Raw genomic sequence first — 23,613 nt, 5'->3', positions numbered from 1 at the left:
TTCTTAGTTACCTGGAAAGGCACAAAATGCAGAAGACGAGGAAAGAATGAATTTTCCAATTTTTACTAACATGGAGGCACAAAATTCGGAATCCAGAAGGTTAACTGGGGCTTAGAAGAGAATTTAATAGAATCTCTACTCCATGTTCGAAATGATTTAACTCCTAAATGCAATATCCGCTTCAATGAAATAAATTTGTCCAGTGTATGTTGGTATGCACAATGATCACTATTCCAAGAAAACTGTTTCTAGGATATTCTAGGAGCTTGTGAACGTTGCTGTGAAACAAAGAAATACATTGGTACAGTTGTGTTGAACAGCCCCACACAGCATTATTATGTGGGGTAGAGCACACACACCTTTAACTCAAAGCTTCTCCCAGGTGCTACTCAGCTAAATGAGATGGCCTTTGCAGTTAGGGAAGCAACTACAGAACTCATGTATGCCTGGAAAGAACTGTACTCCCTGCATTAACAAGAGATTATTTCGGAGACAGTCGATAAAAAGCATACATCCTTTTTCATTAAGCCAAACGGGTATCAAAATTAAAAGCAAAAATTACAGGACAAGACTTAACAAAACTACCAGGAGCATCAAAGGAAGTGAACATGGGACTAGGCGCAGGGAAATGAATTAATGAACACGGGAAAGACAAGGATGGGGCGAACCGTGAGCATGTGCTGAAGATACTAGGGGAGAGGATCTGGTGAAAATTTTGATCTTAGACAAGCGCCTAGATTAAGAAATAAGGGGATAAGATTCTAAACCCCACTGTGTGCTTAAGAGTCATCCTCGCCATTGGCGCTGTCTCTGTCATCCTCTCCTTCCTCAGCCTCTTCTTCATCATCCTTGATCAACTCCAGCTGGTCATCCCCCATCTTCATTATCATCATCATCCAGTAGGTTCCCCTGCTCAGCAGAGTCATCTGCACCCCCCCTCAGACTCCATCTTCCCATTAGTCTCATCTTTCTTCAGGGAGCTGCTGCTTTGCTCCTCTTCTGACTTATCATTCTTCATACCTGTTTGTTTGCTCTGTTCCTTCTCAGTTTTTTCCAGGCTTTCCAGAAGAGAATCCACTTTTTGTTTTGTTTAGGTCAACTCCTTCTTAATGAACTGAAGGTCATCTCCTTTCAATTTTCCAGATTTGGAAGAAGAGCCTCGTTGTCCGCTCTTAGAAGTGAAGCTACTTTTCCCCCTTCTTGAGGTGTTTCCTGATACGCGCTGGCATTAGAGGGCACTACAGCCCGAGCAGGAGGAGGAGGAGGAGGAACACGTGCTGGGTAACTGTAATGCCAAAGTCCAGCTCCAGCTGAGTTTGGAACTCGAGAAGGGTGCGTGGATGAGGCGCAAAGAGAGAGAGAGAGAGAGAGAGAGAGAGATGGACCACTACAATTCCATGATCATCATGGAAAATGCAATAAAGCTGTCCGCTTTATTTATACAGAACCAGTCAAACTCTGGCTCAGGCTTTTTATGTCACGGTCAAATGGGTGTTTCTAAGGATAATTCTGCAGTTTGTTTCACCTAAGGCAGGATGTTATCCATCCTGGCTCTGTGGTTAGGAAGTTCTCAATAGATGGCGCATATCACACATTTCTACTACAATCCTCATTCTACAGCTTAGTCTTGAATCAGCTAAAGGAGGAAATGTATCACAGAAGGCAGGACCTAAAGATCAAAGATGGAGGGAAAGAATAGGTTCCCACTACAACTGGAGACAGAACACCCTTGATTAACATATGGTCAATGGGGGAGGAAAACCCTAAGCATAGGTTCCCACTACACCTGGGGACAAAACACCCTTGGTTAGCATATGGTCAATGGGGGAGGAGAATCCTAGGCAAAGGTTCCGCTATACCCTTGATTAGCATAGGATCAAAAGGGGGAGTTAACACCCTTGATCAGCACATTGTCAATGGGGGCAGCCGTGACAGCAATAATGAAAGGCTTTTTGGCTAAAAAGCGGTATCAGCAACATCAGCTTCCAAGCTCACATTGATACTAAACATTAACTTCACAGAGGCAGACACTGCCTAAATACATTACAGAAATCTCAGTGGGGTTGTCCAGTGTCCATGCAAAGGGAGGCGGAGCTGCATTCAGGTGGTTGTAGAGATATCCACCGGGCCCTGCCAAAGAGTGGGAAATTCCTTGCGGCCCTGCCTGCAATGGAACAATTCTCTTCACACCTTCTTGTCTCCCACACCCATCACACGGACCCCAGCACTGTACATCCTGTCATAATAATCACGTTGACAGCCACAGTCCAAGTCAAAAGAGGAGCTGAGTAGAGGGGACGGAGAAGGGTGTTCTGGTACTGACCCGTACATCTCCGCTGCAGATCATCTCACGCCTGCTTTCCCTCGGTTCACTTTTGCCTGTGCAGCCAGATTCATATCTAAAACCTGGCCAGCAATCATTCTTCCATCCTCTCCTGCTACAGCAGCTCGGGCATTTCTCTCATTAACATATTGAACGAAGGCAAAGCCCTTTTGAACAGAGCAGCCCACAATTTTGCCATACTTTGAGAAGATTGCCTCCACATCAGATTTCTTAACCACGAGAGTGTTGAGATTCCTAATGAACACACGGGAGTTCATGAAGCGGGGATCTGTCTTGTTGGTCACATTGCTTGCCATTGCGCCTGCTGGTAAGGGTCCTCACCAAGTCAAAAAATGTAGCTGAAGATCAAAAAAAATCTCACAGGAGGGGGAGGGAGAAGAGATTCGATTTTAAATCTCTCACTTCCGAGTTCGACACCAAAAGACCAAAGGCTGCTAGATGTCTGCGACAAGGCCACAACCGCTCAGTCTGCCTCTTTTCACAAAATGCTCACACAGTCTTCTTAAATCTGCCCTAATTAGGTGCATCTTTACCCATTATAGAGTCTATCTTCTCACATTTTCTGTTTTAACATTACCCCCAACTATTTTTTCCAAGTATTCAACATACACAAAAATGTATGTATTTGTACCTCTGAAAATTAAAAAAATAAAACAAATAATAAGAAAAGAAATTTATATCTCTACTCTTACAAGCTTGCTTGTGGTGTGATATTATATTACCTGTGGACTCTGCAGCAGATTCCAGGGGTATATTTATGAAACACTGAATTATATGTCTGTGTCTGAGTGCTTGCTGCATAAATTTACTGTGGCTATTCTTCTCCACAAAGAATTTTCATCATTTTCAAGAAACCAAATACAAAAGGTGGGATTATTTGTTGATATCCTTATCTGATTCTTTCTAGAATTCCTGCGGTGGTGAGAGCACTGATGATGAATCCCATGATGGCTGTGAACCCCTTATTGACAGCATCCGGCCAGCAGAGGATCCCACTGCTTCCCTCACCCTTTAGACCTCCACTTATGGACAGGTATTCCTCCCCAATGAACTGATCCAGTCAGAGGAACTAATGGGTGATCATTAAGGTCTGGAATGATATTAAACCCAGTGTGGCTTTACGGTCTACTGTTACTTCAGTGAACCATGGTGCCATAATTCAACTCAAGATACTCTGTTTCCAGAAGCCCTGAGTGGTCTGCAGAAACAGAAGAACAGTAACTTCCTTTGGGACTAGGGAGAGGAGCTTTCTCTGGTCCTTACTTAGCTCCAACTTTGGATCCCCACCCTCTCTTGCAATGACCATCAGGGTCGCTCCAGAGCCTCCTCCCCCCTCCCAAAAAAATTAGAACAGATAGACAGAGAACAACAAGGAAAGCTTAGAACCAGGAGGAAACGGTCACATACCTTACTAGGTAGGACACAAAGATTAGTTACTCCTCACTGGGGTATTGAAGATTTCTCTGCACACCCCTCCTAAAACTGTTCTGTGCCTCAAATGTTGACATATGCCTTGTTAGAGTTATAAGCCAGTTTATACTATCGTAAAATCTGCCAGGTTCAGCAAAATTATGCTTCAACACTATAAACTGCTAAATACTAAAATGAAAATAGACATGAGACAGCTGGATAGTACCCTATAGCCATTTTAAGGTGTATAGCAGCCAGTTGAACATAAACTAAAATTGAAATGTCAATGAAGAAATCACAGGATGTGGTGAAGAACTTGCATTTTTAACATATTGGTTACTCAATACCATGTCAAATAATTCCATAATGTTGTGAATTGTTATTGAGGCTATATTGTGGCTTTTAATTGATGGGGATGATATTCTGCCAACTCTGCCTTCAGACCAGAGATGGTCTCCCCAAGAAACCGTTGAATTTATCTGGACAATAAAATGCTGGACTCTATGCTTAGTATATGCTTGCAATGAAAGAATCTTGACTGAATTTGAACTGTAATGCTGTAATAAGGTGGAGGAATCCACCATGGGGGAGGGCACGGGGAGGGGTTGGGGGAATCCCAGAGCCTATAAAACTGTGTCACATAATGCAATGTAATTAATATTAAAAAAAGGAAAAATAAGATACTCTGTTGGTCTCACCTTTGAGATACCTGCCACCTCCTGTCCTTTGATGCCTGTGTGATCCCCCTCATTTGACAGACAATGAACAGGCACTCAAAATCCAATACTCGTTGTGTAGGTGCCAACACTGGTGTGTCAGACTGCTAGGATTGCATAATAAAAGATTACAGCCCAAATATATTAAGTAACAGAAATGTATTTCTCAAGTTCTGGAGACTGGATGTCCAAGATGCAGGTGGAAACCTTCTCAAATGACTTTAGAGAACTTTTCCTCTGTCTACATATGGAGAGAGAGAGGGAGAGAGAGACAGATGTAAAATACTCCACTTAAAAGGACATCAGTTCTTTAAGGTTGGGATTTCATTACATTTCACCTAACCTTAATCATCTTCTCAAAGGCTCTGTTTCCCATTACAGTCTTTAGATAAAGTGAAATTTTAAATATTTCAGTTGCTGACTGAAGTAGTATTCTATCTTCTTTTTGTACTTTTCTATTATGTATTCTTGTTCACGGAATGTGAACAATAAGCTTGGACTTGTAGAGTTGTATGAAGTTGGACAAAATACACTATCCACCTATGTAGTCATACTTTTCTCCCAGATGGCAAGCCCAGTGGAAGGAAGGCTGTCAAATGAGGAAAGATTATGGCAGAATGTTGGAGGATGGTCTTCATTTGAGGAGATCTATCTTCCTTAGCTGAGTATCTCAAAGTTTCACTTTCCTTCTTCTGTTTCATTGTCAAGTGGGTCAATCATTAGTAGATCATTTCCTCCTAAGCTTTTTTTGTATGTATATATCATATTTCTACTTAACCAATAGAAACTTTAGGACTTTTGAGCTTCATTTTGAGAAATGATAGAATCCTATGTAACAACCAGCTTTTGAGGTATATGTTCAGCCTAGATGCCTGTGTCCCACATCAGAGTCTTTAAGTTCAGTTCCTGCTCCAGAACCCCCAATTCCAGCTTGCTGCTAATGTGGACCCTGGAGGCAGCAGTGATGGCTCAGAAAACTGTCAACCACATAGAAAACTTTGCCACCTTCAGTCCCCTAGCTGCAGGCACCTGGGGAATAAATCTGGGATGGGAGTCCTCTCTTTCTTTCTGCCTTTCAAAACTTAATTAGTTAGTTAATTAACTAACCTCATTGTGTAAGTATCAGAATTTTGTATAATTCCATCTTTCCATTTTATCTTTTCCCCCCCTAGAGATATGCTGCCTTCCACTGTAGTATCTGATCCAAGACAGTTTTGTGTTCCTCCCCAATTTGGATCTTCTGTTCTGCCAAACACAAATATGCCAAGTATGTTGTCGAATCATGTCTACTCAGGTACGAACAACAGATGGTTGGGTCGCACCTGTGGGGTCATTGTGATCACACTGGATGCCTGCTTCACACTTGGCTCATTTTAATGCTAGATTTTGGAAGTAGAACTGGGTGCTGGTTCTGCCTGTATTTTCTACAATGCTGCCCAGGTTCAAAATGTGGTACCATCCATGTGTGACCAAGTGTAAGTTGTAGAATTCCTCTAAACACAGCCTGTTCATGGATAATATGAGGAGTTGCAATGTTACTGTCTTATCCACACATGAGCAACTAACCAGCTTATGAGGAGATGAGATCTGAGTATGGATGAGTTTGGGGCAGTTTCTGTGGGCCTTGTTAGGTCATACTGGAAACTTGACTTTTATTCTGAGTAAAAAGGAAGACTTCAAGAAAGGAATAGTGTGGTTTAGATTACATTTTTCCAAGAGCAATTTGTCTACTGAGATGGGAACAAACCTGACAGGTTCAAAGTTCCCTGGATAAACTAAGAGGAGTTAACAGCCTATGAAAATTGTCAAAAGGCTCTGACAGTGTGGCCTTGGGTGGCAGTAGTGGGAGCAGTAAAGAATGGCTGGAGTCTAATTACTTTCACAGCAGAAACAATAGCATCTTTTCAGTTTGAATGCCGACAGTGAAAAGAGGCAAGAGCTTGCTTCAAAAACTGATGACACAGAGGGCCTGATGGAAGTACTGAATGTGGCACAGCAAGTTGAGCCACCACATGCAACCTGCCTAAGAAAGCAACAGAGTATCTCTACCACCCAATGGGAGACCAAGATGGAATCCCTGGCTCTTGGCTTCAGCTTGGCCCAGACCTGGCTCGCGCAGCCATATGGGGAATGAACCAGTCGAAGAAAGGTATCTCTGTCTCTACAGCTCCACTTTCAGATAAATAACTGCTTAAATGAAACTAATAGTAGAATTAAGAATAAGGCTTTTTGAGCAATTTTAAAATTACACAAATTTGTTTTTAATATTTCTTTTTAATTTATTTGAAAAATTACATGGAAGGAGGGAGAGACAGAGAGAGAAAGAGATCTTCCATTCACTGCTTCACTGCTCAAATGGCCATAATATCTAGGGCTGGGCCAGACTGAAGTCAGGGACCAGGAGCTTCTTCCAGGTCTCCTACTTGGATACAAGAACCCAAGCACTTGGATCATCTTCCACTGCTTTCCCAGGTACATTAGGGAGCAGGATTAAACACATAGCAGTCAGGACTCAAACCAGCACCCATATGGCATGCTGACCCTGCAGACAGAGGCTTAATGTGATACACTACAACCGTGACCTCTACAATTCCTTGAAAAAACGAATGTAAATACATTTTACCTACTTAGGAAAAACTATGAATATATTTCAAAAGTTTTCTGCATCAAATATAAAGTTGTTTTTTAATTCTACTTTTCCATAGATTTTTTTGAAATGGTCTCATACTAAGGATGTTACCTAAAACTGGAAACTAAATAATTAGAAATATGGAGTTACTTTTCCCTGAATTATGCAAGATTGTGGGAAAAGCAGAGTTGTTGGGGAGAGGGAGAGAGATCAGTAGCTCAGCTTGCTCACATTGTGCTTGAGGTTCCTAATTGCGGATTAGGAAGATAGCTGAAGTTCAGGTAGGTCTTCTGGAGATACAACTTTGAAAGTCATTGGCATACACGCGACTCGATAATACCATCTTTGGAGTGAGTGCAGAAGATGAGGCAGAATGAGTGAGCTAAGGAGCAAACCAGTGGAGGTGGGGATTGCACCATCCTCTACTGCTTTCCCAGGCCACAAGCAGGGAGCTGGATGGGAATTGGAGTTGTCTGGATTAGAACCGGCGCCCATATGGGATCCAGGTGCGTTCAAGGCGAGGACTTTAGCCGCTAGGCCACGCCGCCGGGCCCCAAGTACTACTCTTTAAACAAAGTCAACTGATTCTTCCCATGTCAAAAAACTATACACTGTCACCTCAAAAGCAAATGACGAAGGAGGGCAGTCAGTGGGAAGTGATAGTCAAAGAGGCAAAGCTGTTAGACAGAAAGCTCAGCTATAGAGAGCCACTCTACAGCGTGGGACTATAGTTAGCACCAAGTCACTGGGAACTACTGCTCTATACCTTGGCAAAAGGAAGATTCGAGGTTTGCTCCACATGGAAAATAACCAATAAGCTAAGTAGCTTGATTCCACCATTCTGCAACATTTACATTCATGAAAGCACTTCACTCTATCCCATGAATCATTTAAAAAGACAAAGCAGTCAAGAGACATTCATAGCTCATCTATAGAAAGAAATTGCCACCAATCAAAAGACCAACAATTAAACAAATAAAACATCATGTCACATTTATCAGGCTATCATCAAATTGAATCTAAGAGACAGTGGTAATGATCTGATACCATTTCTAACACTGTGCCCAGCTGCTGATTGCTTATCAGGTATTCTCTTAAATCATTATATTTTGCCTCAGGGTAATCAAACGTGTGTGTTAAATTTATGGATCCAGGTGGATATTTTGTTCTGTTTTTATTGTTTGTTTTTCTTGCTTTGTTTTATTTTTTTTTAAGGTTGGGGCATTGCACCATCTGAATCTGTAAAGGCAATAACCAGAAGGAATGAAATGATCCAAAGGCATCATACTGCCAGGTAACTTAACAATGCTTGTTGCCTTTTTTATTTAAGTTAAAACAATTATTTCTGTTTACTTTAAAGTCAATGACATGTGCATCAAGTGAGAGCCAGATACTCAGAGATCTGCTGTTCAGTCTCCAGTGTCTGCAGCAGCTGGGGTCGGGCTCGGCTGAAGTCAGGAGATCTGACTTCCATCCAGACCTTCATGTGGTGACAGGATCCCAAGTACCTGAGGGTCTGCTCTGGCCAGCAGAGCCAGTAATGTGGACACCGTGAGGGTCTGGGGGTGAGGCACCGACAGGAGACCAGTGATGGTGGAAGTCTCTCTGAAGCCTCCCTTTATTACCCCTTATATACTCTTTCCCCCAAGTCCTTTAACCAAACAACACGATGCCAATGAGTCCCATTAGACCAGGTGCTTTTAGCTGCAAGCCCATTTCCTGTTACTGCTCAACTTACTCCTTAGCCCACAACAAGGGTCACCAATGTCACTGAGAGTAACCATGCGGGAAACTGGAGCCCAAGCACTGTGATATGGGATGCAGATGTCCCAGGTGATATCCTAACATCTGTGCCAAACACACAGCCATGTTTTATTTATCTTCTATTCACTCACGTTTTTCTTTATTCATTTTTTAAATAAATATTTTTGTAATCAGATCGTACTTTATAGGAAGCTTAGGGGAAGAAATGTAGTCAACTCAGAAAGGGTACAGGGAATCAGAAAGTTATAGACTATGGTAATGACAGGTCAAAAACTCAAGAAGAAAAAATCCTGGCAAGATTTTTAAAAATTCCTTATGGAGATGAGTACGCAAAGGACCCAGAACTTGTAGCATGGAATATGTGTGTGTGTGTTTCATGATAAAGATTTTCATGAACTTTTTGAATATTCTTGTATGCTGATTTCAAAATTTTCCTACACCAACATCAATTTATGTTTTAATTCAATTTTCTCATGACCCTTTTGAAGTAATAAAACAGCTTAGTAAATGAATCTATGTAACAAGTGAACGCATACACACAGATTATGTACAGAAAGCATTTCAGGTAGATTACAAAAAGAAACATACACACAGGCTGGCAAAGGATAAAAGTGAGATTACAAACCATCCCACAAAGCTAATGGTGGTAGTAGTCTACAGATTACACTTGTTTGACAGTGTTTCCCAATTCAATGCCTGGTGATTCCTCTGAAATTCATCTTGGCATTTCTGACTTTAATTTTGTCTTACTTCAAAGTACATCACCAGAGCCCAGACAACCATATTCAATGTATCAGTGGCCTTCAGCTGCAGTGATTAGAAAAATATAACAGAAATAGCTTCCAAGTGGCCCAGGGTGACAAAAGGCATACAGTCAGTTTTCTCATCACTGGAAGGTAAGGGTGCAGTAATGACCAATAATCCATCTGAAGGAACCAGAGTAACCCTCTGGTACAGCAGCTAAGAGCTTACTTCCCAGAGGAGCTAGGTCGAGTCTCAGGCCCTGCGCTTCAGATGGAGCTTCCTTCGACTGCACACAGTGGGAAGCAGCAGCAATGCCCCATGTCCTTGGTTGCCTGTGGTGCATGCGCAAGAGTCAAACTGAGTTCAGGGTTCCTGGCTCTGGTCCAGCCCAGTCATTTCCATTGTGGGTATTTGAAGAGTGAACCAGGAGATGGAAGACCTCATCTCTCTTTCTCTCATTTTGATTTTCAAATAAAATGAAAATAAGCAATTTTAAAAAAACTGTTGAAAAGGAAATAAGCAAAGTCACCAAGAAGTCTTTCCCTTCTCACCTCCCTCAGCTTCCTGTATGGATTCACCAATGTTGAGACTTGGGTCGATAGGTTCTCTTTTTGAGTTCCACTCAAATTGGACGCCAAAGTTTTGAATCTCTTCCCAAGGCTTCAGTTTCTTTGAAGGTTAATCTCTGGCAAGATACTGACCTGTGCTATTACCTCATCTTCCTAAACTGGTCCTATTGGATATTATGTTCCTCTTCTCTTTTTTTAATCCATCTATTTATTTCTGTATTTATATTTTTTACAGTATTATTTCCTAGGCACAAATATTTCCCCTTTCACCCTCCCCAAATCTGTCTCACATGTTTTCCCCCATTGAAGATTATGTTCTAAAGATGGGTCTTGAACTTCTGTGGTGAGATTCAGCTAAACACCTCACCTTCAGATCTAACTCCAAACTCTCCTTGACTTTCTGGAGATTCATGTTTTCACTGATCAAACTTCAAATAAAGAATGTGAGGATGAGCAAAAAACAGAGGTGCTGTCTTAGGGAAGGCAAGAGGCCATGAAAATAATATTTCTGGGCCTGGAGCAATAGCTCAATTGGCTGAGCCTCCCTCTTCAATTGCCAGGATTTTATACGGGTGCCAATTCGTATATCCCAGGTGTTCCATTTCCCATCCAGCTGCCTGTCTGTGGACTGGGAAAGCAGTAGAGGATGGCCCAAAACCCTAGGACCTGCACCCTCATGGGAGCCCCAGAAGAGACTCCTGACTTTGGATCAACTCAACTCTGGCCTTTGCAGCCACTTGAAAGGTCTTTCTGTCTCTCCTTCTCTCTATAGATCTGCCTCTCCAATAAAAATAAATCTTTTGAAACATCTTATTTTGGTTTTAGGACAGAAATGGAAATGTACGCTATTTACCAGCAAAGAAGAATGGAAAAAGTCAGTCCCAAGGGACTAGCAGGCCTAGGCATACCATTGCTGTATGGTTCCAGTATCCCAGCTGGCCTGGCGACTTATCAGGGCAGGAGCATGCTCCCTGCCAGCGACCTGCATTTTCACAGAAGCGCCTTCAGAAATCTTCCAGAAAACTCCATGCTGATGGCAACTGGGCCACACTTTATCGACAGTTGGGGACAGAAATGCCGTCGCCTCAGAAGAGGCACAGGGAATCAGAAGGTTCTAGACAATGTTCCTGAGACTTCCACAACTCAGGCAGAAGAAAAAGTCCTGGGTCAGACACATATAATTCGATACGAAGAGGCTGAATATGCCAAGAGCCCAGAGACAGAAGCACACCCCCACCGGAAGTCAGGCGAGACCCAGGAGAGGCCGCTGAACGCACTCACCAGTGCCTGTGGAGAGCTGGAGCCCGCTCACAGGAATCCCTGGGAGTCTCACGCCGGTCTTGCGGAAGCCAAGGCCTGGGAACCGGTGCAAAAGAAGACTTCTGAACAGCTCTTTGCAGTCTGTGGGGAAAGGAATGAGGTGTGCCCTGCAGGTTCTCCTGCAACTCTGCCAGGTGGGTGTCCAGGGGCTTTGGCAGGCCTGTGTAACCACAGACTGCGATATCTGCTCTCACTTAGGGAATCATCGTGCCTCTTTCTGGCCTTCTTTCTTTTTTATCCTGTTCAGAATGACCTTTCATGAAGGCACTTTATTATATCAATCTAATAAGCTATATGCATGAGACTATCTGCTTAATGCTTATTAAGAAAAATTTTCAACCAAGGCTTAGAAGGTAAGTATGAAGAAATATAATTGCCAGAATTTTTAATTTGATTTGCTGTGAATTTCTGTCTTGCTTATAGTATGGATTCTCACTCCCCTGTATTTAAATGTGAATGGGGGGGAGTCAACAGTTATCTTTTAATATTCCTTACTGTTGTGTGTATTTAGGCCTGAAAGAGTGAATCTACAACACATACACACACACACACACACACACACACACACTTGGCAGAGCGTGCTAGAGCTCCTTTAGGTAGACCGTTGTAAAGAATGGAAATTTAGCAGAATGTGTTTTTTAGCCACCAAAGCTAGCACCTCCCCACAAAGTGTTAATTTGCTGTTTTGATCTTAGTGTATCAAAACTTTGGTCTCACCCACAGAACTCATGATCATTACTGTGAAATGTGGTAGTATTAATCTGGAGAATGAAATCCACAGCGATGTTGAAGTCTGGGAGAAGATGGCATCAATCTGGAAATTCTTTGCTCACTTACCATAATACTTGTTTTAAATAACCTTTCACAGGAGGGAAAAACAAACAAACAAAACCATGAAGTAGCTAAGCTGTTAAGAAATTCTTCCTAGGAACACCAAATCTCTTAGAGGATTAACCTAGGGGTCTCAGGACCTTACTGTGGGGACAGAATATGCCACAACATCAACCTGCACTCCAAGCTTCCCTTCGAAATTTTATGTCACAACACAATCTTCTTTCAATTTTAAAGGGCCCCATGCACTGGTTGCAAGCAGAGAGCATCTGTGTTTGGATGCAGACATTCAGAAATGGACGGTGGATGATGTGCACAACTTCATCAGCAGCCTCCCTGGTTGCTCAGACTATGCTCAGGTGATTCCGGATTTTAGTCTTTTCATGTATGTATGTGTATTTTCCCATTGTTCATTAGTATGATGAAATGCCAGAGGCAGGCTAATTTTGTCAAGAAAAGAGATCTGTTTGCGTCACATATTTAGAGGTTCAAGGTCATGGTTCTGGCATGGACTCAACGCTTGGGAGGGCCCACTTGGCTGAGTCACAGCAGAGTGGATTGCAATGTTGCAAACAGCACATGTGGGAGGAAGGATCTCATTTGGAAAAAAAAATAAATAAAAAGGAAGACACAGAGACCCTAGGGCCAAGCTCAGGCTTTTAAAACAGAATTCACTCCAGGAGGGCAGCACCTCCAGGACCCAGGACCTCTCCCTACCCTGCTGTTCTAAGTCACTGTATCATCACACTGGGTCCATCCAGGCTCCAAACATGTGAATTGGGGGCTGGGGGACAGACAGCAGTATCCAACTAGAGCAGTTGTGGCCAGTTTGAATTGTGTGTACTGCAAGATGAGTTGGTCAGATTTGCATTTTGTCCCCACCCATGATTCCGCTTCATTTTCACTCTTTGTCACAGATGCCTCTGACTGGTGGAGCTTGGGTCACAAACTCCATGTCATCAGGAGAGACAGGGAAAGCCAGTGTCCAGCTTCAGCTTCAGCTTCTGCCCCTGTAAGAGTCCTGAGAAGTGGGATTTCTCCCTACATCAGATGGCAGTTCAGAGGCTACACACCAAAAAGAATGAGGAATGTCCATTATATTCCCTACTCATCCACAAAGCAAATAATTTTGGAGCCCAGGCTTATTTTTCAGAAGTTTCAGGCTATTCCTTAAGTAATGGAAAGGTCTACTTCACTCTTAATAGAACTGAAAAGTAGAAAATTAACTCTTTTAAATTCCTTGTGTATGTTAGAGCATATATCAAAATATACACACACATAATCCAATTTCATAGATAACATGATGAGCATTAAAACAGTTGGAAAGAAAACTAGTTTCACTCATATGGGAAAGTGGGTGACAAAATCACAGGTTGGTAACTTGTTGAGGTTTATGCCACTGATTTTCATGCACATAATTTTCTCTTTTGAGTGATTTACTGACACAATTCTGAGCAAAAAAGCACTTGCCAAATATGGCCTCATTATCTTCGATTTACATATTAAGCACAAAGCAGCAAAAGTATTTTGTGATGTAACTATATCGTAATTAGCTGATTTCTGCAGAACTCAATTTATATGAAATGTTTTCCTTTGTTTTATGTAGGAAGTGTTGAAGAACTCAAGTTTTAGGGCGTGTTTTTATGTAGCACTTTGAGTCCTTTTTCTTCTTCCTTTCTCTGTTTTGTTTTTTTAATTCTATTTATGGAACTTATGGAAAAACTGTATCAAGTAGCAACGAAGAGTATGGCTTTTGAAACCAGAAGCACAAAACCAAGTCCTAGTTTTTCCATGTTTTTGTGTGTAACCTGAGACAAGTCACTTCTGTTCTCCAAGCCTTGGTGTTTCCTCTGCAAACTAGGGGTGACTGTGATCACTCCTTTTCAAAGGATGGTTTTGAGCATGGCCTGGCACATGAGAAGTGATGATTTCATCATTATCTCATTACATTCTATGACAGCAGAACTCAAATTACTTAGGAGGAAAATTATGTTCCTTCAGTTATTCATTTTTTTTGTCTTTTTTCATAACCTGGTAAACAGAGGTATACTACTTTCTCCTATCAGTGCATATAACATTATTATTCTATTAGTAGTCATTATTTTATTTTTAAAATGTGTCCATACCACTATCAAGTGCCAAACCAGCTGCTAGTTGCAGAGAAGTTGCTAAGTTCTGATAACACAGAGACTAAGAGTCCCTGGTATAATAAGCATCTGACTGTTGATTTCTGGGGACATTGAGTGTATTTGAATTTGTTTTTTTATTAATCAGCCAGTGACTCATAGTCATAAAAGTACAGTTTATAATCACTGCTCTCATGATAAGCAATGTTATAGGCATTTTCTGCTTATCATCGCAAATGTCCGGCCAAGAGTCCACTGACTCATCATCTCTTTGATGTCAGTACCGCTATGCCACTCCAGGTAGAACCATTTATTTCCAGATCTTTCTCAGATGTGTTTCGGATAAGGTCTGGTTTTTGTTTCCCTGTTAATGTCTATTTCCTACAAGCTCTTATGGGTTTTATCAACTGCCAGGTGCCACTACTGTGCTATGCACACCCACTGCTATTCTGTGCAGAACTGAGGAGAACACCGATACAATGGAAAGCTCTGCTCATGACAACCCCAAAGCAGCAAACCTCTCTTTATTTTAAAAAATTTTATAGTAAGTTTTACTTATTTGAAGGGCAGGATGGTGACTCTCTTCTGGTGGCAAGGACATGGCAAGTGTGTGCAGCATAATAAGCTGCACATACATTCTCTAAACTTGCTTCCGTCAAAGTAGGCTGCAGAGGCCAAGACCAAAGAGGGTAAAAGAGCAGTAGCAGGGCTGAGCAGAGAAGACCCCCATGCCAGAGTTTCTCACAGAGCTGAGGCAAATTAACTTCTTTTTCTTTTTTTTTTTAAAGATTTATTATTACTGGAAAGCCGGATATACAGAGAGGAGGAGAGACAGAGAGGAAGATCCTCCATCCGATGTCTCACTCCCCAAGTGAGCCACAACGGGCCGGTGCGTGCCAATCCAATGCCGGGAACCAGGAACCTCTTCCGGGTCTCCCACGCAGGTGCAGGGTCCCAAAGCTTTGGGCCGTCCTCTACTGCTTTCCCAGGCCACAAGCAGGGAGCTGGATGGGAAGTGGAGATGCTGGGGTTAGAACCGGAGCCCATATGGGATCCCGGAGCGTTCAAGGCGAGGACTTTAGCCGCTAGGCCACGCCGCTAGGCCCGCAAATTAACTTCTAAGTTAGAGACACATAATAGGGATATTTCGACATAGAGAGACAGACGTGGAAGCCAAGACAGCCGCTGAAATGACCAGAGAACCTAGACAGACCTCAAGGTGGCCAGAGGAGCAGGACAACCAAGGTGACCCTGAAGCACAGCACAGTGAGGTCACCCAGGAGTACATAGCTGCGTGAAGGCCAAAGAAGAGCAGTATCCATGCAGGAGCAGTCAGAAATGCCACAGGCAGCCACGTCCTGAAGCCAGCATGAGCAAAAACTGCCCACGTTTGGTGCACCAAGGGCCCCTTGAGTCTGGGGAGAGCAAGTTTAATGCCACGATGGGGGCAGAACTCAGATGCACTGTGATGCAAGAGCAACCAGGAGGTGAGACCCGGAAGCCAAAGGGCATCTGTACCCATTGTAGGAAGTGTGGCTTTGAGAGGAAAGAGAGGCCTGAGGCAGGAGCTGGCATTTGTGCTTTCATTATTCTTGTCTCCTTCATGCTGGTGAAATGCAGTGGGGAAGAGTTGGCCCAAGAGGAGAGACTGAAGACAAGTAGAAGGGTCGCCTGTCAAGTGAGGCCCCCAAGTGGGAGGGAAGAAGATCCTTCTTCTTTGTATCAGGACTATGGGAGAAAAATAAAAGAGTTTAGGTTCATTATTCAGAATCAGAGAGAATTCTTTTCTAACAGTTTCTTTTGCTGTGCTTGTTTTCATTATAAAGTCGGAAGCTCTACAATGTGCTGAACATGGAGGAGGACTTCACAGGGTCTAAAGCTGAGCAGGGGGAGAGAGCTCAATGGTGAACATAGAATTATTTCACAAGCTCAAGTTGGAATTCACAAATTATGTTTTGCCATCTGATCAGTCTGTCCAAATATCTGTATCTATCTCTTGATCTGCCCACAACCTCCATCCACTGGCAAGCTTCCTGGATTCTGGAAGGAAGGCAGACATGGTCACATCCACCATGACTGAGTCAGAATGAACAGGCTGCTGCAAAGATCCAGTAGGGACAGTGCTTGGCCATGTCACCATGTGCGCAGAACACACGGCACCTATAGATGAGAGGAGCAGCACTTGTCTGGCAGTTTTGCCCACATGCTTTCACTCAGTGGTTGATTCTCCCATGACTGTTTAGTTTGCACGTTCTACCATATACAAGCTACTGCACTTGTTGGTAAAGAAGACGGGGATCCTGGCCTCAAATAATGATGATTCCAGGTTGGGCTTGAGTTGTGTAAACAGAGCATTGCATGTCACTCCAAGGGTTACTAAGGAGCACCAACCACATACTACTGGGAGCACAGAGAAGAGAACAACTAAATACGGAGTCACAGTTGGATGAGGTTAACACCATTCTGTGTTTCACAAGGTGTTTAAAGATCACGCGATTGATGGGGAGACTTTGCCACTGCTCACAGAGGAGCATCTTCGAGGCACTATGGGACTGAAGCTAGGACCAGCATTAAAAATTCAGTCACAGGTATGTTGATTCGATGTAATAAAAGATGTATGCCTAATGATATGCTTAAGAGAAAAAAAGTTAACTTTGCCCTTGTGTAATATAAGTAATATTTATTTAACCTCTTTCATAAACTTGTCTTCCGTGTATTTAGGGACTTGATGGAAGTAGAAGAACTTGGAAGCATGGGACAGGCTGGAAGTCCATATTTCTAGGTAGAATTGGGAAGGCGCTAGGCAATGGGACAGCTCTCTACACCAGCCAAATGAGGGAAGGCTCTGTGGTGCAGTGGGTTATGCTGCTAGTTTTACCTGGCGGCATCCTGTATCAGAGTGACAGTTGAAGTGCTGCTTATTCTACTTTCCAACAAGTTCCCTGCCAATGTGTCACATGGGAGACTATGATGGAGTTCTGGGAACCTGGTTTCAGCCTGGCCTGGCCTTGGCCACTGTGGCACTTTGGGGGGTGAACCAAAGAATGGTGCCACCCTAAGTCCAACACCCATCATCCTGCCTTTCAAATAAAACCAACTAAATTACAAAAAAGGAAACCCATAAGAAACTCAGCTGGTAGCATGTGCCAATTCCTAATGTCATGAAATACAGAATTGGAAAGAGATTTACAGTAATGCTGCATTTTAGAACATTTTCACTAGGTGTTATGGATCTAATCTATTTCAGATATAATAAATGCAATCTCAAGAACAGAGGTAATACTGTACAATAACATTAATCTGATTAGGTAAAAACAGTAAGATGAGTTCGGAATATTTCATTTTTCAATGTAATTTATTTCATTATATGAGCTAATTTATATTTTAAAAAGGTTTATTTGCTCAATTTGAAAGGCAGAGTCACAGAGAGAGTGAAGGAGAGGCAGAAGCAGAGATCTTCTATTTGCTGGTTCACTCCCCAAATAGCCGCAGTGACCAGGATCGTGTCAGACAGAAACCAGGAGCTTCTTCCAGGTCTCCTGTGTGGGTGGTAGGGGCCCAGCACATTAGTAGGAATATGAATTGGACATGAAGCAGCTAGGACTCAAACTAGTATCCATATGAGATGCCAGTGTTGCAAGCAGTGGGTTTACCCACCACATCCCAACACCAGCTCTTATTTTCAGTAGTGGTCACTTAAACAAATCTATTGCAAACTCTAAACATTTGATAATTAGGTTCACATAATGGAAAGAATCACTGTAGCATAGTGCTTCACCCCACCTTCCTGCTCCACTCTGGTCTAGATCCAGCAACTCTCATTGGGTCACCGCCTAAACCCTCTAATTGTGCCCCCCTGCTTCTGCCCTATACCACCAGACTACACACAAACCAGTAACAGATAATCTCACTGATCCATGGAACAGTTTGTGTGTCTCTTCTGCTCAAAGCCCTGCAGTAGCTCCCCATCTCCTTCAGAGTCAAAATCAAAGTCCTATGTCACTTAGGTGCCTATCTACCCAGCACCACCCTCTCCTCACTGCCTTGGCCTCTGTTTCTCTCCCCCTTGCTGACTCTTATCTCACTCAGCCCTAGCTGCTCCCTAAGCACTTTGGGATTGCTCTTTCTGTGGTCCTTCCCACTGCTAAGATGCTGCTCTGGCCATGGCCTCATGTTCTGGTTCCTGATCGTTTTCATCATTGCTCAACCACACTTTCTCCATGGAGCTTGCTCTGATCACCCTATTCAATGTGCAGCTCCCAGGCACACTCCCAATAACCATTTTCATGCTCTTTCTTTGCTCCCATAACATTAATCACCTTCAACCATGCATTGTAATTTAGCTGTTTGTTGTATTCATTGTTTATTGTTGATTTTTCCCATCCCTACTAGAATGTAAACTCCATGAGAAAAAGAACTTTTATTTACTTGTTTTTATTTTTGCCATTGTGCTGGGCCCTTTTTTCCATCTTTGAGCCACAACGGGCCAGTACGCGCCAATCCGATGCCAGGAACCAGGAACCTCCTCCGGGTCTCCCATGCGGGTGCAGGGTCCCAAAGCTTTGGGCCGTCCTCAACTGCTTTCCCAGGCCACAAGCAGGGAGCTGGATGGGAAGTGGAGCTGCCGGGATTAGAACCGGTGCCCACATGGGATCCTGGGGCTTTCAAGGCGAGGACTTCAGCCGCTAGGCCACGCCGCCAGGCCCTTTCCATCTTTTTTTAAAGAGGTGTTTATTTTTATTGGAAAGGCAAATTTACAGAGAGAAGGAGATACCATAGTGAAAGATCTTCCATCCACCAGTTCATTCTCCAAGTGGCTGCAATGGCCAGAGCTGAGCCAATCCAAAGCTAGGAGCCAGGATCCTTCAGGATCTCCAACACAAGGTGTAGGGTCCAAAGGCTTTGACCCATTCTCTGTTGGTTTCCCAGGCCACAGGCAGGGAACTGGATGAGAAATGGAGCAGCCATGACACAAACTGGCACCCATATGGGATCCTGGCACTTGCAAGGCAAGGATTTAGCTGCTGAATAGTCACCCCGGGCCCAAGAATCTTTTTTATGTGTTAAAGTTAGATGATGTACCCTCAGAACCTGCAGTACTCCTGATAGACCAACAGTTATTTGTTGGACGCATGAACTTTCTAAAATTGAACCCAAGATGTCACAACTAATTTATCCTAGAACTTAAACAGGATTGCATCTAATTACAATGAATATTTATGCCAGGAACTGAGATTTCAGAATGTCCTCCAAATCCACTTGTACTTGTCCCAAATTTTTAACATAGAGTTCTTCATTTTTAATGTGAATAATTCCATTTGAATTTTTTCCAATTTTGCATTTTGAAATAAGTTTATACACAGATAAGTTGCAAAGACATTACCAAAAAATTCACCTACTTTTCTCTAATATGAATATTGACACAATATGATGTTCATTTTTAAAAAGATTTATTTATTTTCATTGGAAAGGCCGATTTATATAGAGAAGAGACAGAGAGAAAGATCTTGCATCTGCTGATTCATTCCCCAAAAGGCTGCAGTAGTCAGAACAGCGCTGATCTGAAGCCGGACACAAGTACATGTGTACTTACCATCTACATGGGAGGTTCATACTGAGTTCCTAGCTCCTGAGTTAGGTCTGGAGCAGTCCTTTCTGTTGTAAGCATGTGGGGGATAAATCAGCAGATGGACAATGTCTATCTCTCTGCCTTTCAAATTAAATATTTAGCTAATTTGGAAAAATAATTTTAGCCACAGTCTGGACAGTCTGGACAAGATTGCTTGACTGTTGGTAAGGGTGTGGTGGGATGTCCTTTGATGGGACCAGTGGAGAAGAGAGCGGTGGGATGGACTCAGGGACATCACTCTGAGTACAGGTGCACAACAGCAGAGCAGGCAAAGGCCATGGGAGAATGAGTGTCACCTTGTACTTAGACCTACAGCAGCAAACATTGTGTGGTTTTGAGCTTATGACATGCTCACCACTTCCTAGAACTGAGACGCCCACAGTTCTCAGAGATGCTGCATGCCTGCAATCACCCCAGCCTCCCCCCACCTCTCTGTCTTGTTTACCCCACAGGTTATGGAAGGAACCTGGAGACCTAATTATGCCAATTGTTTTATCTTCAAAGGTATCTCAGTATGTGGGAAGTCTGTTCTACAAGAAAAGTCTTTCTCTTCCTACCCATGCAAGACAAGCACTTGATCACGTAGCAGACCCATCTCCCCTTCTGGGTTTTAACTCCTGGAGTGATAAATTGAGCATTTCTTGTCCCCAAGAGGTGTCAACTCCTAAAGGGACGGAGCAAGAAGATATGAGAAATTAAAAGCCACCAAGAAGAAGCAGCAGCCCAGGTTGTGTAAGGATGTCCCAGAGCCAGACGTAAGACAAGTGGGCAGAAGGCTCAGTGTGGAAGGCTGGCCTTCTTGGAATTGTCTCAGAGGGCACTTTGACCAACAGGCTTCCCACTGGGCAAAGGGACTCCAGGACCCAGGGGCTGTGTAAGCAAATGCCAGTGAGGGAGAGAATTTTAAATAGCAAGGAAGTAATGTTGTGAAAATGAAAAAGCCTTTGTTGAAGTAACAGCTGCTCCTCAGCCTTCCTTTGCTCATTTCCCACCCCCAACCCTCAAAGAGACAAAGACTGGGATCAGAAGAAGACAGAAGAGGAAAAAGAGAAGAACCAAGCAAAGGATTGGAGGAGCTGACCTCAACATCTCATTCTAACAGCTTAATGCAGGCCTGGCTGTGGAGTTCCCAATTTGGCCATAACTTTAGGACCAGATGTTTTTTGTTCGTTTGTTTCTGAAATGCAGCTGTGGTTGGCCTGGCAGTGTCCTATAATCTGACCGTTAGATGAGAAGTTATGGTACCCATCTGGAACTTCACCCCAGGGGCAGGGAAGAGTTATCTCTATCACGCAGGCCAGGCGTCAACTGGCCAGCAGGGAGGAGAGCAGGGAGAGTGGCTTCCTGTTTGTGTCCCATGGTGTCCCATGGTGCACCAGTGACTGACGGGTATCTCTAGAAAGGTAACAATAAGACATTGCAATTTGCTCAGGGGGAAGCCTGGCTGATGGGGGTGTGGGGAAGATGTCTTACCATATATCCTCCTGCTTGAGCATTTTGAATTTGCAACCATGAAAATAATATTTTCTGGTTTTTTTAAATGTCACATTTGAAATGAGCTATCTGTAGTAGGCAACTTGTAAGCTGTATGCCCTGGCATTAACCCTCCCCGTGAGTGGGGAGTACTTTCTGGGGAAGAAAACACAGGGTTGCCGGGGATCTGGCAGCAGGGGTTTCTGTGCCAGAGCCCCCTGATGCCCTCTTGGTATCAGTTGCTCCTGGGAAAGATGTGGGGACAGCCCACATGCCCAAATCTGGCCATGGACGTTTTGAGGGCTGTTGATACCAAGATGAGTAAAAGTGCTATGACTGCCTGCAGGACACCCTGTGCCACAGCCCCACCCAGCCAGAAACCCTGGGAGATAATGCAGGAGCACTGTTGTCAGCCACTAAGTTTTAGAGTTATTTGATTGGCAGCAGTGAAAATGAAAACAAATAAAGAATGTTTAGTAAGCACAAGCAGTGTGTTTGCTCCCATTTGCTCTCTGATTTAGAAGTCATTTCCCATGTCTCTCCCTCTCTCCTTTCTAGAGGTGCCCCATCTCCCCGTTCTCTCTTCAGAGGTGCTTTCGTCTTCCTTCGTCTTTCCCCATTCAACAGGACACTTCGCAAATAAAACTTCTCTGTCTGCAACCGATTCCAGGCTTCTTATTTCTATTCCAAGATGTGGAAAGAGCCCACCAAGCTTTTCTGGTAACATTTTTTCCCTGGTGTCCAATGTGGGGCTTGAAAAAGACTTCTGAGACTGGAGCCACATGGCCCAACTCACCAGGGCTCTTCAAACTCCAACTGGCCCTGCATGTGAAATCTTGCATGAGACCAACTTCTGTCACAGCAACTTGGATCCCATGCCTTCAGGGGCCTCTTTACCTGAACAATGCCCCATTTCAGTAGGAAGTAGCTTGAAGACATTGTCACCCTTTACCCCTACAGAACTACACTTGATCTTAGCCAAAAGGCTGAGAAGCGATGCCCCTACAGAACTAGAATGTGGGAGTCCAAGAGGGGGCTCTGAGACCTTCTAAGCCTGCTAAAATGTTGGCCACACCTTCAAGTGGTTGGCAAAAGAATTACCCATCTATTGCTAGCTGGTTGAGAGACCACCAATGGAGAACCTTTTACCTGTAGGTTCCCACCCAGACAAGGAGTCAAGCAATGCTTAAAATCCCTAGACTTTCTCAAACCTTTGCTATATCTCCCTCTCTCCTTTCAAGAGGCACCCCACCTCTTCTTTCCACATCCACATGGTCACTTTGCAAATAAGACATCTCTGTCTACAATTGTGGGTAAAAAAGTTGTTTCCCTCATAAACTGCACTCATTTCATTTATTTCACTTTCTTTCATTGTTACTGTGGAGTCAACAGATTTTTTTTCTTGAAATAAAACTATTATATCAGTGAGTTCACTTCTTGTCTCTTTTGCTGAGAAAGATGGTATATGGGGAAAATACTGCCTAAATTTCAAGGTTTTCTTTCCTTGGTGCAAAGTTTCTTTATTTATTTAACTGAAAGAGTGATGCAGAGAGAGAGGCAGATAGAAAGAGACCTTAGATCCTCTGGTTCTCTCTCCATATGGCCATAACAGCCAGGGTTGGACCAGGCCATAGTCAAAAGCCAGGAATTCCATCCTGGTCCCCAGTCACTGCAATGGCTAAAGCTGAGCTGATCTGAAGCCAAGAGCCACAAGCTTCTTCTGGTTCTCCCCATGGATAAAGGGTCCCAAGCCTTTGGGTTATCCTCTGCTGTTTCCCCAGCAGGGAGCTGGGTGCGAAGTGAAGCAGCTGAGGAAACAAACCAACACCCTTAGGGCTCCAGGCATGTGCAAGACAAGGATTTAGCCACTGAACCATTGCACCAGACTCTGTAGAACCCATCTTGAGAAATGACGCTAGCAAGAGAACAGCCAGGGCCTGGTTGTCTTAGACCACCTGGAAACATGTGTAGGAACAGAGGTCCCAAGAATAGTATCTCCTTCAACAATATCATGATCTGGATTTGCTTGGGAAACTCAGTTGAGAGGGTGTCGGTAAG

At 43.4% G+C, this 23,613-nt stretch overlaps 1 protein-coding gene and 1 pseudogene across 1 annotated transcript; one reads left to right on the top strand and one right to left on the bottom strand.

Annotated features, from left to right (window-relative positions):
- Positions 1-523: 523 nt before the first annotated feature.
- LOC101526587 (heterogeneous nuclear ribonucleoprotein C-like) lies at positions 524-2,826 on the bottom strand (annotated as a pseudogene).
- A 450-nt stretch (positions 2,827-3,276) lies between these two features.
- On the top strand, positions 3,277-22,153 carry SAMD7 (sterile alpha motif domain containing 7). The gene is made up of 7 exons (XM_004591312.2): positions 3,277-3,377; positions 5,643-5,764; positions 8,315-8,393; positions 11,002-11,630; positions 12,565-12,686; positions 16,931-17,041; positions 20,587-22,153. Exons 1-7 carry the CDS (start codon positions 3,277-3,279, stop codon positions 20,779-20,781), a joined length of 1,359 nt encoding a protein of 452 aa, XP_004591369.2. The 3' UTR covers positions 20,782-22,153.
- Positions 22,154-23,613: the final 1,460 nt, after the last annotated feature.

This window comes from Ochotona princeps, chromosome 3 (genome assembly GCF_030435755.1).
Source record: "Ochotona princeps isolate mOchPri1 chromosome 3, mOchPri1.hap1, whole genome shotgun sequence".
Taxonomy (NCBI): domain Eukaryota; kingdom Metazoa; phylum Chordata; class Mammalia; order Lagomorpha; family Ochotonidae; genus Ochotona; species Ochotona princeps.
This window is presented reverse-complemented; position numbering and strand designations above follow the sequence as displayed.